Source organism: Rattus norvegicus, chromosome 3 (genome assembly GCF_036323735.1).
Source record: "Rattus norvegicus strain BN/NHsdMcwi chromosome 3, GRCr8, whole genome shotgun sequence".
NCBI lineage: Eukaryota > Metazoa > Chordata > Mammalia > Rodentia > Muridae > Rattus > Rattus norvegicus.
In genome coordinates, this window is record NC_086021.1 from 162,817,642 (window position 1) to 162,838,671 (window position 21,030).

A 21,030-nucleotide genomic window follows, 5' to 3' on the forward strand; every position below is an offset into this window, starting at 1 on the left:
ACCAGTCCCAGGTTGGTCTGGGCTCAGAGCCTGGTATTTGGGCTGGTGGGGTCATATGGGTCTCTAGAGTAGGAGAACATCCCCCAGCCATTGCCTCTTGTGCATATGTGTATACACATGTGAGTTCATGTGCATGACACCCTACCCCAGAAAGCCACCCATTGAATTCACATACACACAGGCACCTCCAATCACTATCCTAGACTCATGGTCCCTTTCACTCAATAGCCCAACATACCTGTTCACAGAACTCTTCGTGCCTGTGCCCAAGGAGTGACATCATTAACCAAGATGTCACTGTGCCATGCCACCTACACACCCTCAGACACCCATGTCACTTTGATACCAGTCCCTATGACCTCATGTGTGTGCATATATAATGGTGCATTTGCAATCTCATGTTCACATACATGTCATCTTTCCTCTCACACAGGATGGGCTACTACTACTGTGACAGATGTGAGTTTGGAGAGCCCTGGGTGTGACAGAGAACACTGGGGCCACCACACTGTCTTCTGCTTCCTTTTGAGTGAAGGCTCAGTGTGTGTGATCAAGATCAGGGCTCGGAGTTGGGGATCAGGGCTCAGATAGCCTCCTGCCCTTACTTAAAGAGCTATGTTTCTAGAAGAGCTTGGAGACACAAGGCTATCCTCCTGCCCTTGGGCACCCCTTGACCTTGGATCTTGGCTGGGCCTGGATGGTGTGGTGAGAGAACTCTCCTGGAAAGAGTTCTCCTTCCAGACAGCTACAGATATTTGAGTGGAAATGGCCCAGTTGCAGGGTCTCTCAGCAGTTGGCAGCCATGCTTGTGTACGTGGCAGACTCATCCCCCAGGAGAATGGAGGCACTTGACAAGGTCATGTTTGCAGGGAAAACACTTGCAACCACAAGCAAACTGCCGCTCCCTGGCTTCTGCCTCACAGTCTGCAGGCTGCAGTGGGGGAGCCTCATAAAGCAGCCTGCGGACTTGTCCTCCAGCCCGAGCGTCCACCGCCTTCTGAACCTCTGAGGTAGGAATGAGCTTTGTAGCTACTTCTCCCTCAGGCCCTGGGGATGCCATCTCCAGCTACTCCCTTATAACAGGCTCCACCTGTCCCTGGCTTTCCAGGGAACACTGGCAAGTGCCATATTGGTGGGCTTCTGCCATTGGACAGAGCACAGGCTCTGCATTCCTGCCATGGGGGTGAGACCCCCCCTCTCTCAGGGCCGGGTACACATTACCATTAGGCTGGTCTGGTCTGGGGGAAGCCAGGACACTGTCAGGCCACTCTTCATTGGCACACAGATGGGAGTTGCCATGAGTCCTCCCTGTTGAGATCTAGACAGCTGAACACCAGGGTAGTCTGGCAGAATGGACTGGACACTTGACTCTAGGTGACTAGACTGTAGGTTGCTAAGACTGAGTCAGGGACTGCTTGGGTCTTGCTCCCCAACCCTCCTCCCCCATCTCTGTCTGCTGTGCCAATTCAGGAAAGGCTGTATCTGCTTAAAGCGGTGCAGGTCTTGGCTAAGTTCAGACTCTTTCATGGTTTACAATTACAAAGCAAGTGATTCCCAACACAGAAATGCAACTTACATGTGTTCGAGGTTTGGAGCAGGGCTCTGACCATCCCTCGACAGGGGCATAGGCTGGCATAAGACATGAATGCCCAGGGATGGGATGGACATTCCGGTCAAGCTCTCTGATGCATGTCCCAACCCTGGCCCACAGATCCTGGCACAGTGACTGGGCAGCCATGGCTGGGGCGTGCAGTCTAGGCCTGCTGCTGCTGCTGCTACAGGCCGTGGTCACTGTCTCCTTGCCTGTCATTGTGGTCCGGCTCAACAAGGCAGCACTGGATTATGGTAAGAGGCCTGCCAACTTGCCACCCAGTGTGTTGGTGGGAGCTGGGTCTGAATGAACCCAAATATCTCAAAGGGCCTGTATAGTTTTTATTTTTGTGGTGCTTGGCATGGGACCTAGAGCCTGGTGCATGCTGGGCAAGTGCTCCTCCACTGAGCTGAATCCTGTCCTGGAACTTGTGATACTAGTATTACAGGTGTGTACCAGCAGAGGACCTGGGTTTGTAAGTGCCACTGTGTCCTTCTGCTCAGCAGCTAATTAGGAAGTGTGTGGCGATTTGGCGATTGGTACGGAAGTGCAATTGTGTGCACACAGCTGTGCTCTTGTGTCTTGTGTGGGCATACGCTTAAAAACAACAAAACCAAAAAACAAAAAAAAAATCAAGACTTATTTTTAAACATTAGAGAAAAAATTGTGAGACAGAGTCTTCTTAAGTAGCCCAGGCTAGCCTTGAACTCTCAGTCCTCCTGCCCCAGCCTCCCTGATTGCTGGTATTACAGGCATGTGCCTGTCTCTGGACCTAGGTCAGTTAACTTGAGTGGCTGACTTTATAACTGTGAGTTCTTATGAATTTGGAGTGTCAGGGAGATGTGATTTGAGCGCTGTCAGAGGGCCTGTGCTTGTGGCATATGTCTGAATGTGTGTACGTAGGTGTTGTGTGTACCTCAAATGCATACATGAACATGTGTGGTGTCTGTGCTCACACATGAACCCAGGAGAAGCATGGCGAGTGCGGTAAGGCAGGAGCATTCTGAAGTTGGATCTCTGCAGGGGTCAGCCATTCAGGGAGGTAGTGGTTGGTGTTGGAGATATGGGAGTTGGAGAAGGGGGACACAGGTCTCTTCCTTGTGGCTTTTCTTCTAGGTGCTTTCAAGTCCTACCCTCTCCCATGGGAAAAGGCACCCTGAGGAAACTGAGGCCCACAGGGAAGGACAAAGTCACAAAGGTCAAATATCCCAGCACAGATAACTTTATTTCCCACCAGTCGCCCTAAGAAAACTTTTGGGATTCCAACAAAGTGGGGTCTGGAAATGCTTCCATAAAGACCAGATCCAATTGATTAGAGTGTGAGGGACTCCATGCAGACCAGAGAAGGGACTTTAATGGCCAGAGCACGAAGCTGTGAGCCAGCAGCAGCTTCTCCCAGGGCACTCACACAATTCTCTCGGACCTTGCATCCGGGCAGATGGACAGACAAGGAAAGTGGTCAGTGATCCGTGACAGGATGACTCACACACAGCAGGAATGGATGCCTGGGACACGGACCTGAGGTTGGGGTGTCTGTCCTGCCCTCTGCTTGTTCTGTGTACGGCTTCTTTGTCCCCAAACTTCCCTGGCTCATCTGCCTGTGTTTGTTCTCAATGGGTGGAAACCTGGCAAGAAACCTTTGCAGCCCACGGTGCTTCCAAGCCTGGCATGGGCGGCTCCTCATGGAGCCCTCTCCACATTACCCTGTGAGCCCCAGAGTGCAGGCCCTGTGCCAGGGAGCACTGTGAATGGAGTCCGCAGCTCAAGTGTGAGTCTCAGCTCATCCAGGCTGGGGTGGGCATCGTGAGCATGGAGGCCATGACCTTTCTACTCCTTGCTTGGAGAAACTGAGGCTCAGACGGGATCAAAGAGATTTCATTATGCTACTGAGTCTGAGCTAAGTCCTAGCCTTAATCTCACACTTCTTTCTAGAACCCTTGACTCTCTCTCTCTCTCTCTCTCTCTCTCTCTCTCTCTCTCTCTCTCTCTCTCTCTCTCCCCCCCATTGTCTTTTAATAGCCAGGGCCTACTAGAAAGGTGAGGGGACAGTCATCAGGTTCTGAGCCAGGCTCCTATGTCCACACCACATGTCCTCACCTCCCTGCCTCCCTGCAAACTGGGCCTAAGAGTAGAAGAAAGTGCTCAAAATAGCTCCCGGCATACCTGGAGCACTGTGTGAGGACAGCCACTGCGAGTGTAATGGCCCACAGCACCAGCATGAGGAGCATTGACGGTGGCCCCAAGAGATGAGCATTGTAGTCAGTGCACATGTAGCAATGGGGAAAATGTGGCATGCAACAGCCGTGCAGGCAGGGATCAGTAGAGCTGGGATTTGCATCCAGAGCCTGAGTACATGCGATCAGGGTGAGGTTGTCCCCCACTCCTCCCAGGGGGTGCCTCTTTGGAAGCCAGGATCGGTCAGTGGTTCCTTCAACTTGGTGACTTGGGAAAGCTCTAGAGACAACTGGTGCTCATATGAAGCCTTGCAAGAGGACTAAGGATTTTACTGTATTGGAGGAATGGGGTCAAGAAAGGGTGGGAGGGAGAGCATGATGAATCGGGCACGCTACATGGGCTTGCATGATACAGCCAGTCTCCTTGTGTGCCACCCCACGCTTGTCCCATCTGGTACCTGAGTGCTCCACCAGAAGGGCAGGGCGGGTGGTGGGTGGTGGATCCAGGAACTTGACCTCACCCTGCCCTGACCCCCACAGTGTCGGACATTGGGAAAGCCCCTCTTCAGCGGGCCCTGCAGGTCACTATCTCTGATTTCATGGATCCAAGTGGTGAGGTGCTTCAGTCTACCAGGTGAGTGCTCCCATCCCCCAGAGAGAGTGCTCCAGTCCTCCTGCTGCTAGCCAGAATGTTTTGCTGGCCAAGGAGTGAGTGCTTCGGCTCACTAGGAAGGGGGTTCTAAATGAGTTTCCCAAGAGAGCCTCATCTGGCACAGTGTTCTGGACTATCAGAGGAGCCTATGGGTCTACAGGTGAGGAAACCTCTCTAGGTCAGAAGGGCTCATCACCAGACTCAAGGTTGTAAGAAGACTTGGCAAATGGGGTCACTCTGTAACCCTGTGCTAGTTCATACGTTTCTGTTCTCAGGGGCTTAGACTGTGGCCCTGGGGTTTCCAGACCTGGTAAGAGTATTGGCTTCTTCCTCCAAATGCTTGACACCAAATTTAGACACAATGATAATCCCAGTTTTATCCTCAGCCCCTTAATGCATTAAGACCCAAAAGGGTGGGGACATCTCAAACACAAACACAATAGCCATTGTGCCTATCCTTATCGAGATACCAACTGGCTATTGCAAGAGTTTTGGGTGTTCAAGAAATCTGTCTATTGAACTATCAACAAATCTATCTACTTACCTATCTATCTATTAACTATAATTTTCTCTCTCTCTCTTTTTCGTTCCTGTTTTGTTTGAGACAAGGTCTTGCTATATAGCTGAGGCTACCCTTAAACTTGCAGTATTCCTGCCCCTGAAACATAGTCAAGGGCCTGAAATACTCTACTCAACTTATCATCTTGAATGCTGGAAACTAATACAAAAAACTTAAAGACACCAGAACAGAGCACAGGTCAACACACAGGGAGCTTGGAACCACCAGTGTGAGGCTCCTAAGGTAGAGCCTCAGGAGTGCCATTTTTAGTATGTTAATGGCTGGGACCTTACTATGCACTGGATAGGGACCCAGGCTCCTGGAAGTTGCCTGAGGACCCATCAGAAGCATATCCAGGAAGGCTGTGGCCTGCTGCAGTAGGCTTAAAGTTGGGCTGTGTGGTGAAACAGTCATGGATACACTTCACCCCAGCCTAAATGAGGCATTTGAAAGTGGGGCCTTCTTCTGATCTCTGAATCGTCCTAACCCTACCACTGCCAACTGCTAGGCAGGAAGAAAGTGACTTTCACTTACACAAAAAGGAAGTCACGGAGTTGCTGGGAATGCCCAGCAGCTCGGAAAGGAGGGGGCTTCCTGTTGGTGAGGGTCAAAGGTGATAATAGAACCTAAGGATAGAGTACTCTGGGGACTTCTGAGTTGCAGGGACCTCAGTGTCTCTGTCCTGGACTTCATGTTCACAGGGGTATAGTCGGAAACTGTTAGAAACACACAATCATCTCGCTATGTCTTGCATACCTCCTGTGCTGGAGAGCTTATCACCTCTCTGGTGCCAATGGTCAGCTTATCAGGAAGTCTATCTTTATAACATCAGCATGTGGGGTTGGCTCAGGGGGTCTCCCTGGAGCTGGTTCTGTGCTTGATGGGAGTTCCCTTGTCCCTCAGATTCCAACCCCACAGGGTCCAGATCCTGGACGTCCATGTGCCCTTCTTTCACTTGAAGTTCCTTGCTGGTTTTGGGGTACATTTATCAGCGGCAGCTAATTTCACGATCAAAGTCTTTCGGTGAGTGAATCTTTTTGTGGGGGTTGGGGCAGGAGTTTCAGGGTCTCTTCCAGGGAGAGCAAGGGGAGAGGGCTAATGCTATCTCCATGGCCCGTGCCATCCTTGGGGGTGGGGGTGGGGTGAGACAGAAGAGAACCCTGGAGATCTTAGTCCTTAGTATCTGTGCACCTGGTGGAGATGTGTCCTGCTTCTTCATCAGACTTGAGATGAATCTTGCAGGTGGCTGTGAGGGTTTCACTGAACAGGTTTGGTGCTTTAATTGTGGTGTTTGGCCTCTTCCACAGTGCAAAGTACAGAGGAGGTGCTCAATAAATTGTGTTAGCAGCATCGTTTCTCTGCTCCAGGCAGCTTCTGTGTAACTGCATTTAATGCCAAAGTTATGCATTGACATTTCAAGGGATCCTTTGTCTTTATTGTTTTGCCCGAGCATTGTGAGATTAGGCTGCTCTTCAGTGCTTTGATGATGAGTGCTCCTTAGTGCTGTGATGTTAGGGTGCTCCTCACTGCTGTGATGTTAGGGTGCTCCTAAGTGCTGTGATATAATGAGTGCTCCCTGGCTCTGTAATGGTACGAGTGAGTAACCTCTGTGTTGTGATGGTATGAGTGCCCCGTGGCACTGTAATGTGAACCCCCCAGCACTTAGATGTGTTAGGGGTGCTCTCTGTGGTGTTCTCACAAAATGAGATCTTGGAGAGTTCAGCACAGTGCTGTGAAGCAGGCACTGCCAGTTTCCTGTCCATTTCACAGATGGGAGAGCTGAGGCTCAGTCTTGTCAGTATCTGGCCCAGAGCCCTGTCACGGGAGCCACGAGTCATACCTATCTGCTGTGCTGTGACCCTTAGTGTGGAGCACTGGAGGGGTGACCCAGGCTGGGGGATCTATGCAGTCTTTATACACCAGAATGGGCTCAGGTCTGTCTTCCTGCAGTGTCCCAGAGCCCATGGAGCTGGTGTTGCCTGTAGACTTGATGGCTGATGTGCACGTGGCCCGGGACTCTATTGGGACCCTTGTGCTCAGTGTCCCCACCTGCTCTTCGATCTTCAGTCCAGCTAGCATGCTGGATGGCAGTAACAGGTGGGTTTCTGGGAGCACTGGCTCTCGGGGATTCTTGGTGTCAAGGCTGTGGCATCGTTCCTTGAGTTCCTTACTCAAATCTTCATCCAATGGCCACAGCTGAGAAGACTCCATCCTTACATATGTTCTGTGATTTAGCACAGTGAAGCTCAGAGAAGACCAGGAGTTTGCCCGATGCCTGCCTCTTGGTTACTTCCCTGTATTACCAGCACACACTAGCCAGTTACTACCAGTCTCCTGGATGGTATGAAACCAATCAGCCTGGCTGTCAGGGCCCTTGCAGGCCACACCTCCCTACAGAGGTGGACAGTACAGGTTTTGGAGGTAGGGTGGGACCAGCCAAGCTTTGAGTGACAGGTGGCTGTTCAAGTCAGCATCTCAGGCTAACAGCAACTCCCGCCTTCAGCTGTTACGTGGATGCCACTCTCGGATCTTCAAAGGAGTCATCTCCATGAGATCCACATTGTCTGACCAGGGCTGGGTAAGGATCCCCATGCCACAGGAAATAAATGGAGGTCCAAAGTACAGGCGACTCAAGGCAGATGACCTCACCATCCCATGGCTTGGGACTCTCTTCCCACCCACCATTATGCCCGAATTTTCCTTAGGATCTTTCACTCTGAGGTGGCCGAACACTGGGAAGCCCTAAAAGAACTGCATCAGTCCCACAAAGCTTGACCTTTTCCCCAGAGAGCAGCAGACGCACGCACAGAACTCCACCCATGCTGGGTCCCTCCTGGCTGCAGAAGGGAACCAGGTGATATAAACACACAGAAAGATCTTTTCCTCTAAGAGTAAAGTGGGCTGTGGCTGAGGTCAAACCAAACAGCCACCGGTTCCTCTGAGCCACTGTTGAGAAATACCAGCATACAAACCCGTGCCTTGTTCAGAGGGGAAACTGAGGTCCAGAGCTAAGCAGATGCTCTTCAAAGCATCACAGGCACTGGAGCCAAAGTGACAGGTAGACCTGGGATCCCAGCTCTACTCCCCACTCCCACCCACCTGACTAACCCTTGGGCCAACTGGCTGAGGACCTGGCCACAAAGGGCTTTTGCAAGGCTTAATGTCTGTCTTCTGTCTCTCCTGAGCCTGGCCTCAGTTATCACTATTTTGGCTGCTTCCAAACTTTGAGAGGAAGGATCCCTTTCTCTGAGGCTCATGCTCCTCCTCTGTGGGGTTGTGGGTACCACTGTTCTAACTGCTTGGAGCATGGCATGAACTCAGGTGAGCATCTCTGGACAGCTGACTGAGGATAGAGACGTCTGCCCCAGCTCTCTGTGTGGTTCAGCCAAGATCCATGCCCAGGGAACTCAGACACTTTCTGTGCCTCTTCCACAGTACCTCCCAGGAGCTGCTGGACCTGGTGCAGGAGCACATCAGAGCTGACCTGAACAACAAGGTAAGGGGGCTTCTGGTAGATGGCTTACCTTGGAAGGCCTGAGACATGAGCAGTGGGGCCTCAGGCCCTGGGGGAGGGGGCGTTGTATCTTGATGTGCATTATGTGTGCATGTGCTTCAAGGCATGTACGTGTACATGCGTGTCCTGTGCATGCTCGTATATGTGTGCATCCGAGTATGTGATGGTGACCTCGGCATCCTCCCCTCAGGCTGTGTAGTGGACAGGCCAGCCCTGGGTGAGAGGAATTTAAAACTGGGGACTGCTGAGCTAGTAAGTTGCCATGGCTGAAATTGTAGGTCTGATTATTGCATGCAGCTAACTTGGCGAAATACGATACCCATAGGCCTTGAGCCCCACTGCAAGGGATTAGGTTCTTCTTCCCCAGCCTCACTCAGCCCATCCATAATGGGCAGTGTCAGGAGTAGTATCTACCTAGGGTGTGTCCTTGCTACCCCAGAGGTGATGGCACTATTCACAGGCTCTGAGCATCCCTGGCCTGCTCCTGTCCAGCTGTTGGCAGCTTCTCTTGCCTCCTCAGCATGACAAGAGGGGTGGAAAGCCAGTTACTTCAAGGAGGAAAAGGAAGGGTTCCCAGACTTGGAGATGCAGCCTGGGAGGCCTCTGAGGGGCGATGACAAGGACCTACAGACCTGCGGTTCCTCACCCACACCTCTAAATGGTCCTCACTACAGCTCCCTTTCTTTTGCCACAGCTGTGCTTACATGTCTATGGCCTGGTCCAGGACCTCAATGTTCACTTGGGCACTTTAATCGGTAAGACCTGGAACCCAGGGTGAGGGTGGGCTGGGCCATCGGTCCCCAAGAACCTTCAAAAATGCCTCCCTGCACCTGAAGATGGTGTGGTCTTCATTGCTGGCTTCTGATTCTAAGCAGTTCTCTCTTTTCAATCAATCTGAGAAAAAGGAGGCCCCTGGTAAGGCCACTGACCCAGGATTCTCCAAAACACATGGCTATTCACAGAATCTGGCAACTTCCAGATTCCAGAACCAACTCTTTGGTTCTAGAATCTACCAATTGCCAAAAATTAAAATAAAACCAAATGGGTAATCAGTGAGCATTACTGTTGGAGAAACTAAGCCCCATTGACTATTAGGATCTAGAGCTGTTCCAACTGTTAAAGTCTCAGTGTTTTAGGGGGCAGATCCTCCGAGTCGGGGAGACCTTCCTGCACCATCACAGAATGGCTGATGAGGTGAGGTGTGTGTGTGTGTGTGTGTGTGTGTGTGTGTGTGTGTGTGTGTGTGTCTGGAGGCATTGGGCCTAAGGCTTGCCTTGGCTATCATGAGGCAGCTCGTGGGTATGAAGGTGTATGCCTTCTACTTGGTACTTGGATGCTCGTTCTACAGCCCTCTCCAAAAGAACACATATGTGCCCATCTCCCTGGGGACTACATGATGGTTAGTTCTGCCTTCTAAGCGTTGACAATGAAAGAAGGAGGTGGGGAGGAGGAAGAGAAGGAGAAAGAGGAAGAGAAGAAAAAAGAAAGACAAAGGAGGAAAAGGAGTAGAAGGGGAGAAAGAATGAAGAGGAAGAAGAGGAAGAAGAGGAGAAAAAAGAGGAGGAGGAAGAAAAAGAAGAGGAAGAAGAGGAAGAAGAGGAGAAAAAAGAGGAGGAGGAGGAAGAAGAAAAAGAAGAAGAGAAAGAAGAGGAAGAAGAAGAAGAAGAAGAAGAAGAAGAAGAAGAAGAAGAAGAAGAAGAAGAAGAAGAAGAAGAAGAAGAAGAAGAAGAAGAGTTGCTCTTGATGAGCTGAACCGTGTGAACAGTTGGGCCAGTCTCTCACTTTTTGAAGCTGGATGGAAATGCCTTGGGGTACAAGGAGCTGAGTGAAAATTCAAACTGTTATGGATCACATCCCAGTGTTCCTCACGGTCCTCACAGTGACCTGCACTACTGTCTGAGGCCATTGGAAGGTATCTCTGTGGCTTCCTAGACAAGCTGTGGAAGGATCTGAAGGCTAGATAGTAGTAGTAGGACTGTCCCACCTTAGCCACAGACACCAGTAGTTAAAGGCTAATAGCAGAAGGCATTACATGCTGACCCAGGGACATCTTATTTGCTTCAAATCCTGCACGACCTTTTCCTTCACAGAACCCACTCAGCCAAGGCTTGCCAAGGGCGTCAGCACTTTCCTCATTCACTATTTCAAAGCTTCATCTGTTTGGGGCCACCAGCTTTGCCCTGACTCTGGCGTCCTTTCCATGACACTGTGACCTTGTCTGAGCTGCTGAGAAGATGCTCAGTTGATAAAGCAGGGACAGTGTGAAGGTTGGGGATGATCAGAGGATCCAGAGGCTCGGGCTAGTCAAGGGACACAGGGCAGGACTAACTTTACCTGCAGTGGGTTCTTTGGAAGATAGACAGGCTGTGCTGTCATCCACTTGGGTTGTAATGGGAAAGCATTGCTTAGAGCTACGTCCTCCGAGGTGGCCGAGCCCAGGCTGCTTTTTCCTTCTCGGACATCCATCCGCTACTCTGGCCAGTTTGGAGTCCTCTTGCCTCCTTGATTTCTCCTCTCCACCTAACCTCCATATCACCTTCAATTGGAGGCGGTAAGAAGTTGAGGCACCTGGACTGGACTTAAAGGGCACACATTGGATAGTATAGTCACACTGCTCCCATGCTGCATGGCCTTAGGGAAGTCGCTCATCTCCATGAGCCGCACAACTCCACCCAGAAATCAGGGATGAGAAGTCCCAGCTCTCACACGTGTTGGTGTTGTGAAGCAGCCTGTGTTCAGGGCCTGGGGTCTGACAGGATTAACAGGCGAGGGTGTGCTCTTCCTCTCCTTCAGTGGGCTTGCTTTCAGCAAGGTGCCCTGTGTTTGTGTTTATTCCAAAGACCAGCCCTTGCCTTGTATTTGGTGAATTAAAAACATGTACTAAAGGGGTTCTAAGGGGCCAGCCCTGAGGGAGGATGACATGAGGTTTGCACGCCTAGAGTGCCCAGTGGGAGAAGCCATGAATTCTCTATTGGATTGAAAAAGATGTGTATTGTAAGTCAGCGATATGGGATTGTATGTGATTACAGTATATAAAGTGAGGCCCTAATTTGTAGATGGAATATTTAAAGCAAAGTCATTAATATACCCATCACCTCAAATATTTAGAGACTATTAAAAAGCACAGCTCAGCTTGGTGGTGGTGGCACATGGCTTTAATCCCAACACTCAGGAGGCAGAGGCAGGTGGATTTCTGTGAGTTCAAGGCCAGCCTGGTCTACAGAGCAGTGTCCAGGTTCCAGGACAGCCATGGCTATACAGAAAAACTCTGTCTTGAAAAACAACAACGACGACGACGACAACAACAACAACAACAACAACAACAACAACAAAAAAAACCCCAACCAACCACAACATCAAAACAACTCAAAGGGGTGGATCAGCTAGTCACGTTTCCAGAAGGCTGTGTAACAAAAATGTCTTTTACTGTGGTATAAGAAAATATTGAAAAAGAAGCACACCTGGGCTCCTGGGCTATACTTTCATTTCCTAAATATCCACAGGACCTTTATGTTCTATTCATTTTTAAAAACATGCAGTAATTAGACCTTTTTGGTGTCCAGTTCTCTGAGTGTTGACAAAGGCAGGGCAGTCTTCTGGTCTCCAAATCCCTTCTTGTTGCTCCTTCCACTCGCCTCCAAACTGTGAGACCCACTTGTAGACAAGGAAGGGAACCACACTGTCTGCTATCGCAACAAAAAACCTTCAAAATATTAGAAAAAATGAAATTAAATCCAGATGAAACAAAAAGCTGAAGAGAGATTTATACTTACATACTTACCAATATGTCTTTGCACATTTTAATACATGCATATTTTCATATAAAATATAAAATATATAGTTATATACCTAAATATAACAAAACTATACACAGCACATAATACATACCCAGAATTGATATTTTATAATGGGTATATAAACATATATGAATAGATATGCAAAATATATGTATATCCATACACATAACTATATTCCTGAAAACCTGGGCCACTGAGGCTAGTGGAATGGCTCAGCAGTGAGGACTGACTGATCTTCTAGGGGACCTGGGTTTGATTCCCAGCACCTATATGGCACACACATGTACAACTGATGCTTCAGTTCTAGGGAACTAAACACAACACCTTTTTCTGTCCTCTACGGGCACGAGGCACACACATGGTATACAGACATACAAGCAGGCACTTATAAATATAAAAAATAAAATGATTAAAAACCCCTGGGCCATCGAGGGCTTTGAGGGTGGGGCTGTGGCTTGAGCTAGGCTCTCTCTTAGAGGCCTTCTGGCCTGCCATGTCTGCAGCCATCTCTGGGCATGTGTTGCCTACCTTTGTAATCTTCCCAAGCAGAGGACTCTGACCGAGAGTAGACTCACACCCCAGGGCTCTGTGCTCTGCATCTCTGATAACTGCCTTGAGGCTCTGTATGAAGTTAGAGCTGCCATTCCTTGCTCTGGCATTTTAGTTTCTGAAGGACACATGTGGTTAGGTGTAGTTTTGGGAGCACAGTGACCTGTGTGTGCTGTCTGGGGCAAGAATGAGCCGGCCTGTGTGTGCACATGTGTGGGAAATAACTTGGAGAAATCTGTGATGATGGAGAGAGAGAGAGACGGTGGAAGCTACTTGTCTGACTGATCAGTGGGAACTCTCCTGTTTTCCTGTGTGCCCTTCTTGCCCCCATTAGATGGTACTTGTGCCTGGATTGAGCTTTTCCCTTCTGTACTTTGGGGTCAATAGTCTTTCACTGGTTTGGAACGTCAGCAAATATACCTGTTGGAATTGTGTCTGTTCCGATGAATAGGTGGATTCTGGCGCGTGCCTTTGAGGACGGCTCACTGGGCTTGTGATGTTTTTTGTGACCTGGTTCTGACTGAGAAAAGTTGTCAGTAACTTTGGTGGTCTAGCGAGGGACTGGTGCTCAATGCTTTTCTGTTTTCGTGAAGGCCTCAGTCCTGTTGGCCCTGAGTCCCAGATCCGCTACTCCATGACCAGCATGCCCACCATCACCAGTAACTATATCTCCCTAAATATCAGAGTAAGTACCTCCCGGTCAGCCTTGTGCTGGCATCGCTGGCATCCTGGAAGGGTCCTAAGAAGGTAGAGGGTGAAGGGTGGTAGATATTCTAGGTGGGTAGCCTAAGCCTTCACTGCAGGCTGGTGCACTGGAGTCCTGGGTCTGTTACAGGCCCTCGGTTCCTGATGCCCTGCTCCTGCCTCTGTCCAGGCTATTCTCTTCCTGCTTGGCAAGCCCATCCTCCTGCCTCTGCATGATGCTCACCCCTTTGTGTTGCCATGGCCTTCGGGTGATGAAGAAGCCATGGCAACTGTGGGGCTGTCCCAGCACCTGTTTGACTGTGCCCTCCTGATGCTTCAGAAGGCTGGTTCGCTCAACCTGGACATCACAGGAAAGCTGGTGAGGGCTGGTCTTGTGGCAGAGTGCCCTGGGGTCATTCTGTAGATGTAGAATCATGGGCAGTGGGCAGCTAGAGTGGGGGCTACAGGATGGCTGTTGGAAGGAACCCGTGGGTAAGGAACCCTACCCATGAGGCCAAGCGGTGGCCTTGCCTGTGAAACTGCCTCAAACTCTGCCATGATGGGGGCTGATTTCAGAATTCCAAGAACAATCCTCTGAACACCTCCGTGCTGGGCCAGCTCATCCCTGAGGTAGGTGACGTTTCTGTTCATTGTAGGCCAGAGGCTCAGGGATCAGGGTGGGAGTCCCATGGGCTCCATTTACCCCAAGCACGATGCTTGAGGGGCGGGAAGTAGGAGGTGGTGATGGTGGTGTCAGCACCCTGCCATTTAACCCTCTTCCCTCTGTCCATGTCAGTTAGCCACATTCACCTATAGCCTACTGAGCCATTTCTCTTTTTCCTGTTCTCTCCCTGCCTGTAATATTTAGCTTAGAGTCAGCACACACCTGTAATCCCAGGACCTGGGAGGTGGGAAAATCACCAGTCCAAAGCCAACCTGGGTGGTATAGCAAGATCTTGCCTTAAAGTCAAACAAAACAGCAGCTCAGGCGTCCCCTCTGAGGAGCTCAAGTCTGACCCAGAGGCCTGGGCTTAGACCCACCTCTGAGCTTAGTTGCAACTAGAGGGTGATGGCTTATTAACAGCCAACACGGAAGACTGTAGCATGTAGAGCCCGCACTACCCTCTTCCCTTTTGATGTCTCAGGTGGCTCACCTGTTCCCTGAGCCTACACCAGTGGTACTCAAGGTGCAGCTGGGCGCCACACCCGTGGTCACCCTCCACACCAGCAACTCCACTCTGCACCTGCAGCCCTTTGTGGAGGTCTTCGCTGCACCCCCAAACTTAGCCTTGCAGTTCCTCTTCTCCCTGGACGTGGTGAGCGGCAGGCCAGGCGGGACTGGTTGGGTTGGGGTGACGCTCCTTGAGACCTCGCATGCTTCTGTGCTGTGTCCCTTTGTTTAATTCACACCTATCTCCTGAACTTTCTGCCCCAGGACCTTGGCACGGGTGGAGGCTTCTGCCTAAGGCCCTCTCCCTCTGCTTTTGGCACAGCTGCTGCTGCTTCACTTTCAGTTCTTAGCTTAAGAGTTGAAGCCTTGCTCAGAGCAGCCTTCTGGGGCCACCCTGTGTAAGAAGGTCCCCAGTACTCTGTCTTTGTGTCAGCCTCCACTTTCTGGAAAAGCTCCTGTCTCTCGTTACTTCTGGAAGGTTCCCAGGGACGGGCCCCCACCTGTCACCTTTACACTCTTGTTCCTCGTAAAGTGCAGGTCTCAGTGAGCTCCATGAACACACATGGTTTGCCTCAGTGGGGGAGGGACAGACGCCCCCCTGGTGGGGGAGAGGCGGGCAGCTCCATGGCCTTCCTTCCTTCTCATTTGCTCACCTCACGACATACAGATGGTGAACCTGGACCTTCAGCTCTCCGTGTCCAAGGCAAAGCTTCGGGGGAGCACATCTATGCTGGGGTGAGTGGGCCTTCTGATCCAGCAGCCTCAGCATGCTCTCAGATTCAGCGATGAGAACCTCCAGGGAAGCTGGCCCAACCTGAGCCTGTCCCTGCTTTTCTTTCAGGGGATTCCAGCTCTCTGTGGCCACCTCCAATGTGGGCTCCGTTGATGTGAGTGGGACGCTGGGCTGCCTTAGGCCTTGAGGATGGATGTGGAAGCGTGAGAATGACACATACCTCCGTGCTGCCATAACTGGGCTTCCCTGGGAAGCCCGAGGACAGGGACCTACCGGCTCTCTGTCTGTCCTCACCTCCTTGCCTGTCTCTATGCCTGTGGGCAGCTGATTGACTCAGCCTAGCCCACAGCCAGAGCTCACTGGTCAGTGGGACAGTTGGCACTGGCTAGTCCTTCATCATGTCACGTTGTCAGGCTCCTGCCACCATGTAATGCTCTTTTGTCCCCACGAATCCATGGGATGTGAGTTAGTACACCCAAGCCCTCTACCTGGTGTCAGCTTGCCAGCCTAACTGCCACCTGTCATTAGGCAGTCTATTGGGCAGCCCTACTGTTGGCCACTTTGATCTGAAGGCTAGAGCTCCCTGGGCTGCTTGACCCCCAAGGCTGACCTAGTTGGGGATTTGATTGGGGCTCAGCTGTTGTGGGAGATACACCCTCCCTCCTTTCCCCGATGTCTGCCCATCTGTATGTTTAACTGCTTTCTCTTGGTCTTCTCCAACGGCTGCTCCCTCCACCCCCACCTCCACCCCAACCCTTGGCCGTGGCTGCAGATGGATCAAGTACACACACTCATAAGCACTGTATTCCAGAAGCCCCTGCTGGATCACCTCAATGGTGAGTTCTGCTCTCGACTGCTTGGCCCCTCTGATGCCCCCTTGAGCCCACACCCTCTATGCTTGTCTATGTCCCCAAGCCCTTCCAGGCTCAAAGGTTAAGGCAGTGGTCTTTGGGGTCCGGCTGCCTTTGCTTCTTGGTACATATCCATGTAGCCAATACGTGGTCTTCTCAAAGCTCCTGATCTCATTTCAGTTTCCCTTCCATAGGATGAGGATGATCCGGCCTCATACTCTAGATCCTATAGTGTTCCTGAGCTGCCAGCACAGAGCTGGCTGTAGGTGGAACTTTTACTTCTGGCTAACATGGACCCTTCTGTCTCTCTGCAGCTCTCCTGGGCATGGGGATTGTCCTCCCCAGTGTGCTCAATCTCCATTATGTCCACTCTGAGGTCTTGGTCCGTGAGGTAAGAACCTTTGAGTGGCCAGGGAGCCTCTTAATAGGGGAGGAAGGGTCAACCCTTCGGGATCTCACCCTGCGTCTTCCAAGATTACACACCAAAACTTAACGGTATTGAGATAGAGGAGTTAGGACTTGAGAGACCCTGCTGGGAGGGGCTCTCTGTTCCTCATCACACTCACACCTCAGTTCTTCAACTGGTTCATGTTCTTGTGTCCTGAGATGGGCCTGGCCCCTTGGTGACTAAGGTGAATGGTAGGGAGGTTCCTTACAGCCCGGCAGACAACTCTGCCACTGAGTGGGTGAACTTGGCAGCTTTCTGAACCATCTGTGATTATTGTCTCTGAGTCTGGAATCATAGGCTCAGCATAGAATTCATCCCGACACAGTCAGGATGACACCCCATGATCTCTTTCTGTCTCACCCAGGGAACTCAGAGAAAATTCCCTAAACAGGTTGAGCTCAGGACAGAAAATGGAATCCAGGTCCAAAGTGGTGCCTGTCAGCGTCTGTCCAGGGAGGATGCTTACCCTAGCTCTTTAAGAATGGTGGCCTTAATATTCTGATGATCCACTCTCATGAAGATGACAGACTAGGGTCTGAGGAGTCGGCTCAGTAGATAAGTTCTTATTGTGCAAGTTATGAACACCCTATAGTCCTAGTGTTCACACTGGTCAGGTCTGATGGTTCACCTGAAAACCCAGCACCCAGAAAGCAGAGATAGGGGATCTCTAGGGTAAGCTGGCTGGACTCACATGTGAGCTCCAGGTTCGCCCTGCTCTGGTAAATAAGGCAGAGAGCAATGAGGAAGACATCAGATGTCTGCCCAGCCTCCACAGATGTGAATGCGAATGCACGCAATGACTGCACACCGCACACACAGACGTGAATGTGAATGCAGGCAATGAGTGTACACACTGCACACACATAGACATGAAAAAAAGGGGTAAAAAGGGGGACAGTCAAACCATGGAGTGGTCAGAACTGTTGATGGGAATTGTCACAAAACACATCCCGCAATAGCCCAACACGATGGAGCTCTGTGCAGAGACTGGAAGCAGCTTTGTCCAACGCTGTCACTTGGCACACGGGGCTGTTGAAATGGGACTCTGCAAGTGAAGGCCCGAGTTTGTTTTTTCTTTTTCTTTTTTAAAACTTAGTTGACTATGGTGGTACATGCTTGCAGCCCTAGAACTTGGGAGATGGAAGCAAAAGGATCAGAAATTCAAGGTCACCCTCGGCTACCAGGGAGTTTGAGGCTAGTTCAAGGCCTCTTCTCCCCTCTCCTAATTAAAAAAATGTGTTAGCCACAGGAGGTTAGTGGTTGCTATACAGGACCACTGACCCTTGACTTTGAGCTACCCCTGGATGGGTACTGGGTGTCACTTGTTCTTTACTGACTCCTCATGGTCTATTGTAGGGTGTATGGCGGAGGCTCAGTTGAGGTTTGATAATGAATGGTTGGATGGACAGACCGATGAGGGAGGAATGGGGAGTGGCCCTTAGGAGTGTTCATTTCAGTAGTGCAGGGTGGAAAATATGGGAGGCCCTGGAGTGCCTGTCTCTGTTAGGGAGAGTGATTCCACACTCCCAGTCAGGAAATGGCAGTGGCATGGGCCAGGCCTGGAGTGTGGAGCATGTGCTGGTCACACGCTGGCCTGGCTCTTTTCTTTTTAATTTAATTTTAGTTTTTACTTATTCACTTTACATCCCTCCCAGATACCCCTCCCACAATCCTTCCCCCATCCCCTCACCTTCTCCTCTGAGCAGCTCCCCCATATCTCCCCACCCTGGCACTTCAAGTCTCTGCGAGGCTAGGCGCTTCCTCTCCCACTGAGGCCAGACAAGACAGCCCAGCTGGAAGAACATGTCCCACGTACAGACAAGAGCTTTTGGGACAGCCCCCGCTCCAGTTGTTCAGACCCACATGAAGACCAAGCTGCACATCTGCTACATACGTGCGGAGAGGCCTAGGTCTAGCCCATGTATGTTCTTTGGTTGGTAGTTCAGATCTGAGAGCCCCAAAGGTCCAGGTTAGTTGATTCTGTTAGTCTTCCTGTGCAGTTCCTATCCCCTTAGGGTCCACAATCCTCCCTCCTATTCTTCCATGAGTCCCCACGCTCCATCCACTGTTGGGCTGGGGGTGTCTGCATCTGCTGGGTCAGCTGCTGGAGTCTCTCAGAGAACAGCCATGCTAGACTCCTGTCTGCAAGCATCACAGAGTAGCATTAATAGTGTCGGGGATTGGTGCTTGCCCATGGGATGGGCCTCAAGTTGGGCTCGTTATTGGTTGCCATTCTCTCAGTATCTGTTCCATTCCCTGAGCCTGTATTTCTGGTAGACAGGATACATTTTGGGTCAAAAGTCTTGTGGGTGGGTTGGTGTCTCTATGGCTCCACTGGGGTTCCTGCCTGGCTACAGGAGGTGGCTGGCCTGACTCTTGAGGACTCTTGTTGCCTTCCTCCATAGCCTTATGAGGTTTGTGCTGCTACTTAGGACAGAGCAGGAGACTGAGAGTCAGTGAGGTTATGGCCTCTCCTGATGAGAAGACTAGCTAAAAACAGGCTGAAGGGGCAGTCAGAGGTTCCCCATAAACCTTTGAGTTTGCCTGTACCTTTTTGGTCTTCCAGGGCTACGTGGTGGTATCCAGTGGACTTTCCTACCAGCGCTGAGTCAGAACCATGAGAAGAGCAAGCTGCTCAAGGGGCTTTTTCCTCAAGCCTGGGAGAGCCACATGGAGTCATCAGCAGTAACCCAGACAGTCTGCCCGGCCTGCTTGATCTTTGCTGGACACTGGGTCCCTCTCTTGCTTCCTCTCTTCTTCTAGTGCCCCCTCCTGGTGAGGAGGCTACTGGATGTAAGCTGTGCAGACCTGCTTCCCTCAGCATTAAATGTCTTCTCTTGAGCTGCAACTCTCAACTGACTGTGTAACCGAGGCTCGCTCTCTGTGTACAGCCTGTGGGTCTTGGCTACTCTCAGAGCCACCCAAGCTACTCCAGAGGAGGAGCACAGGGGCCTCTTTCTGCTTACCATGCCTGTCACCTCTCACCTCCTTGTCTAGGAAGGTCCTGTTCTGAAAGAGGACCCTGGAGAGTGACAAGGATGAGTTGAGGGTTATGAGGAGTGCATGACTGTTCAGACACTGTGCCTTCTTCTCCCCTCCCAGTGAGGAGGGGAACACCCAGAGTCCCAGAGCTGGACAGATCCCCAGTTGTAATCTTTCTAGCATTTGAAGAACATGCCCTGGTCGTCCTCCATCTACCAGCATCCCCTATGCCCATTTTTGTCCCTGCTTCCAAAATTTCAAGTGGCGAGTTCCCAGTCTTTTCAGGCACCCTTTCCATCCTTTCACGAGTGAGCTTTTTGTTCTAGGAAGCAGGACCCGATTCTGGGCTCTGGTCTCAGGCACCTGTCTAACTCCTGTTCACGGGAGAGCTTCCGTGACCCAGTGACTCCCTGCAGCACGAGCTGGGCAGAGCAAGGGCCTTGTGATCCTCTCCCCCGACAGGCTAATCTCTAAGCCTCAGATTCCTTCCTGGCTGAACACAGGGCTCATGTTCTGTGTGTTTTCTCAGGGGAAGTAGAAGGTGCCTGGATTTTTAACGTAAGCCAGCAAAACCTTGGGACAGGATGGTGCTACCCCATCCATCCACCTCTTCCAAGGTTATCTGTAGTCTCAAGGGCAGCAGGGAGTGGCTGGACTCAGCTCCATCTTGACGGTGAGCGGAGTCATGGAGGTGAAAGAGCTAAAAGGTCAGGCTACAGCATCCTTCCTTGTGATTTCACCCGGGGAACCATGCCTTTTATTGAGGGGTGGGGTTGATTAACTTATCAATTCTATATTTACTGGGTAGGTTATACCCTAATTGGGTGGTTGAAGGTTTGGAGAGACAAAAGTCCAAGAAACAACCTGTGTTGGTGGCTTTTCTCCTCACTGTGAGGAAAGATGTGACAAAAGCCACTTATGGGAAGAGAGTTTGATTCTCTTTCAGGTTTCAGAGAACTCCCCCATCTTGGCAGGGGAGGCATGGCGACAGGAGCAGCTCCTGTTGTGACAGAAGTCTGGGGCTGTTATTTCTTTACATGGTGCTGGCTGGAAGGGAACAGAGAGCTCACCCCAACAGGCATAACTTTAAAGGCATGCTCCCAGTGGAGACCGTGACCCAAAGGTACCATACCCTTTGAAACAGCATCAGTCAGGGACAAGTGTTCAAACACAAGAGCCAGTGGTTGTTGAAAGAACATTAAGAGAGTTCACACTCAAGCCATAACACAGCCCAAGGACTTAAGGAAGTTAATGCCACAGAGAAAGACTGTAAACTCAACATGCAGGATCCGCCCAATGGCCTATCATTCCCTCTACCCTCTCAT

General features: G+C 50.9%; 1 protein-coding gene across 2 annotated transcripts; it reads left to right on the top strand.

The window, feature by feature from the left end:
* Positions 1-581: 581 nt before the first annotated feature.
* Positions 582-19,578, top strand: Bpifb2 (BPI fold containing family B, member 2). 2 transcript variants are annotated; one of them, NM_001106531.1, is made up of 16 exons: positions 582-1,010; positions 1,712-1,845; positions 4,306-4,399; positions 5,895-5,999; positions 6,927-7,073; positions 8,412-8,472; positions 9,185-9,245; positions 13,430-13,521; positions 13,711-13,899; positions 14,097-14,150; positions 14,666-14,836; positions 15,359-15,426; positions 15,533-15,578; positions 16,197-16,260; positions 16,590-16,666; positions 19,290-19,569. In NM_001106531.1, the coding sequence occupies exons 2-16, from the start codon at positions 1,737-1,739 to the stop codon at positions 19,329-19,331; spliced, it is 1,380 nt and encodes a 459-aa protein (NP_001100001.1). In that variant the 5' UTR covers positions 582-1,010; positions 1,712-1,736; the 3' UTR covers positions 19,332-19,569. The 2 variants fall into 2 exon arrangements, with proteins under 2 accessions (NP_001100001.1, XP_038960535.1); XM_039104607.2 differs by lacking the exon at positions 582-1,010 and having other exon boundaries at positions 1,594-1,845; positions 19,290-19,578.
* The last annotated feature ends 1,452 nt before the right edge of the window (positions 19,579-21,030 follow it).

Coding starts and splice junctions, on each gene's coding strand:
- Bpifb2 (XM_039104607.2), top strand. CDS start 1,656: ATGGGATGGACATTCCGGTCAAGCTCTCTGATGCATGTCCCAACCCTG. Junction 8,473..9,184: donor GAGCTGACCTGAACAACAAG/GTAAGGGGGCTT, acceptor CTTTTGCCACAG/CTGTGCTTACATGTCTATGG. Junction 15,427..15,532: donor GGGAGCACATCTATGCTGGG/GTGAGTGGGCCT, acceptor CTTTTCTTTCAG/GGGATTCCAGCTCTCTGTGG.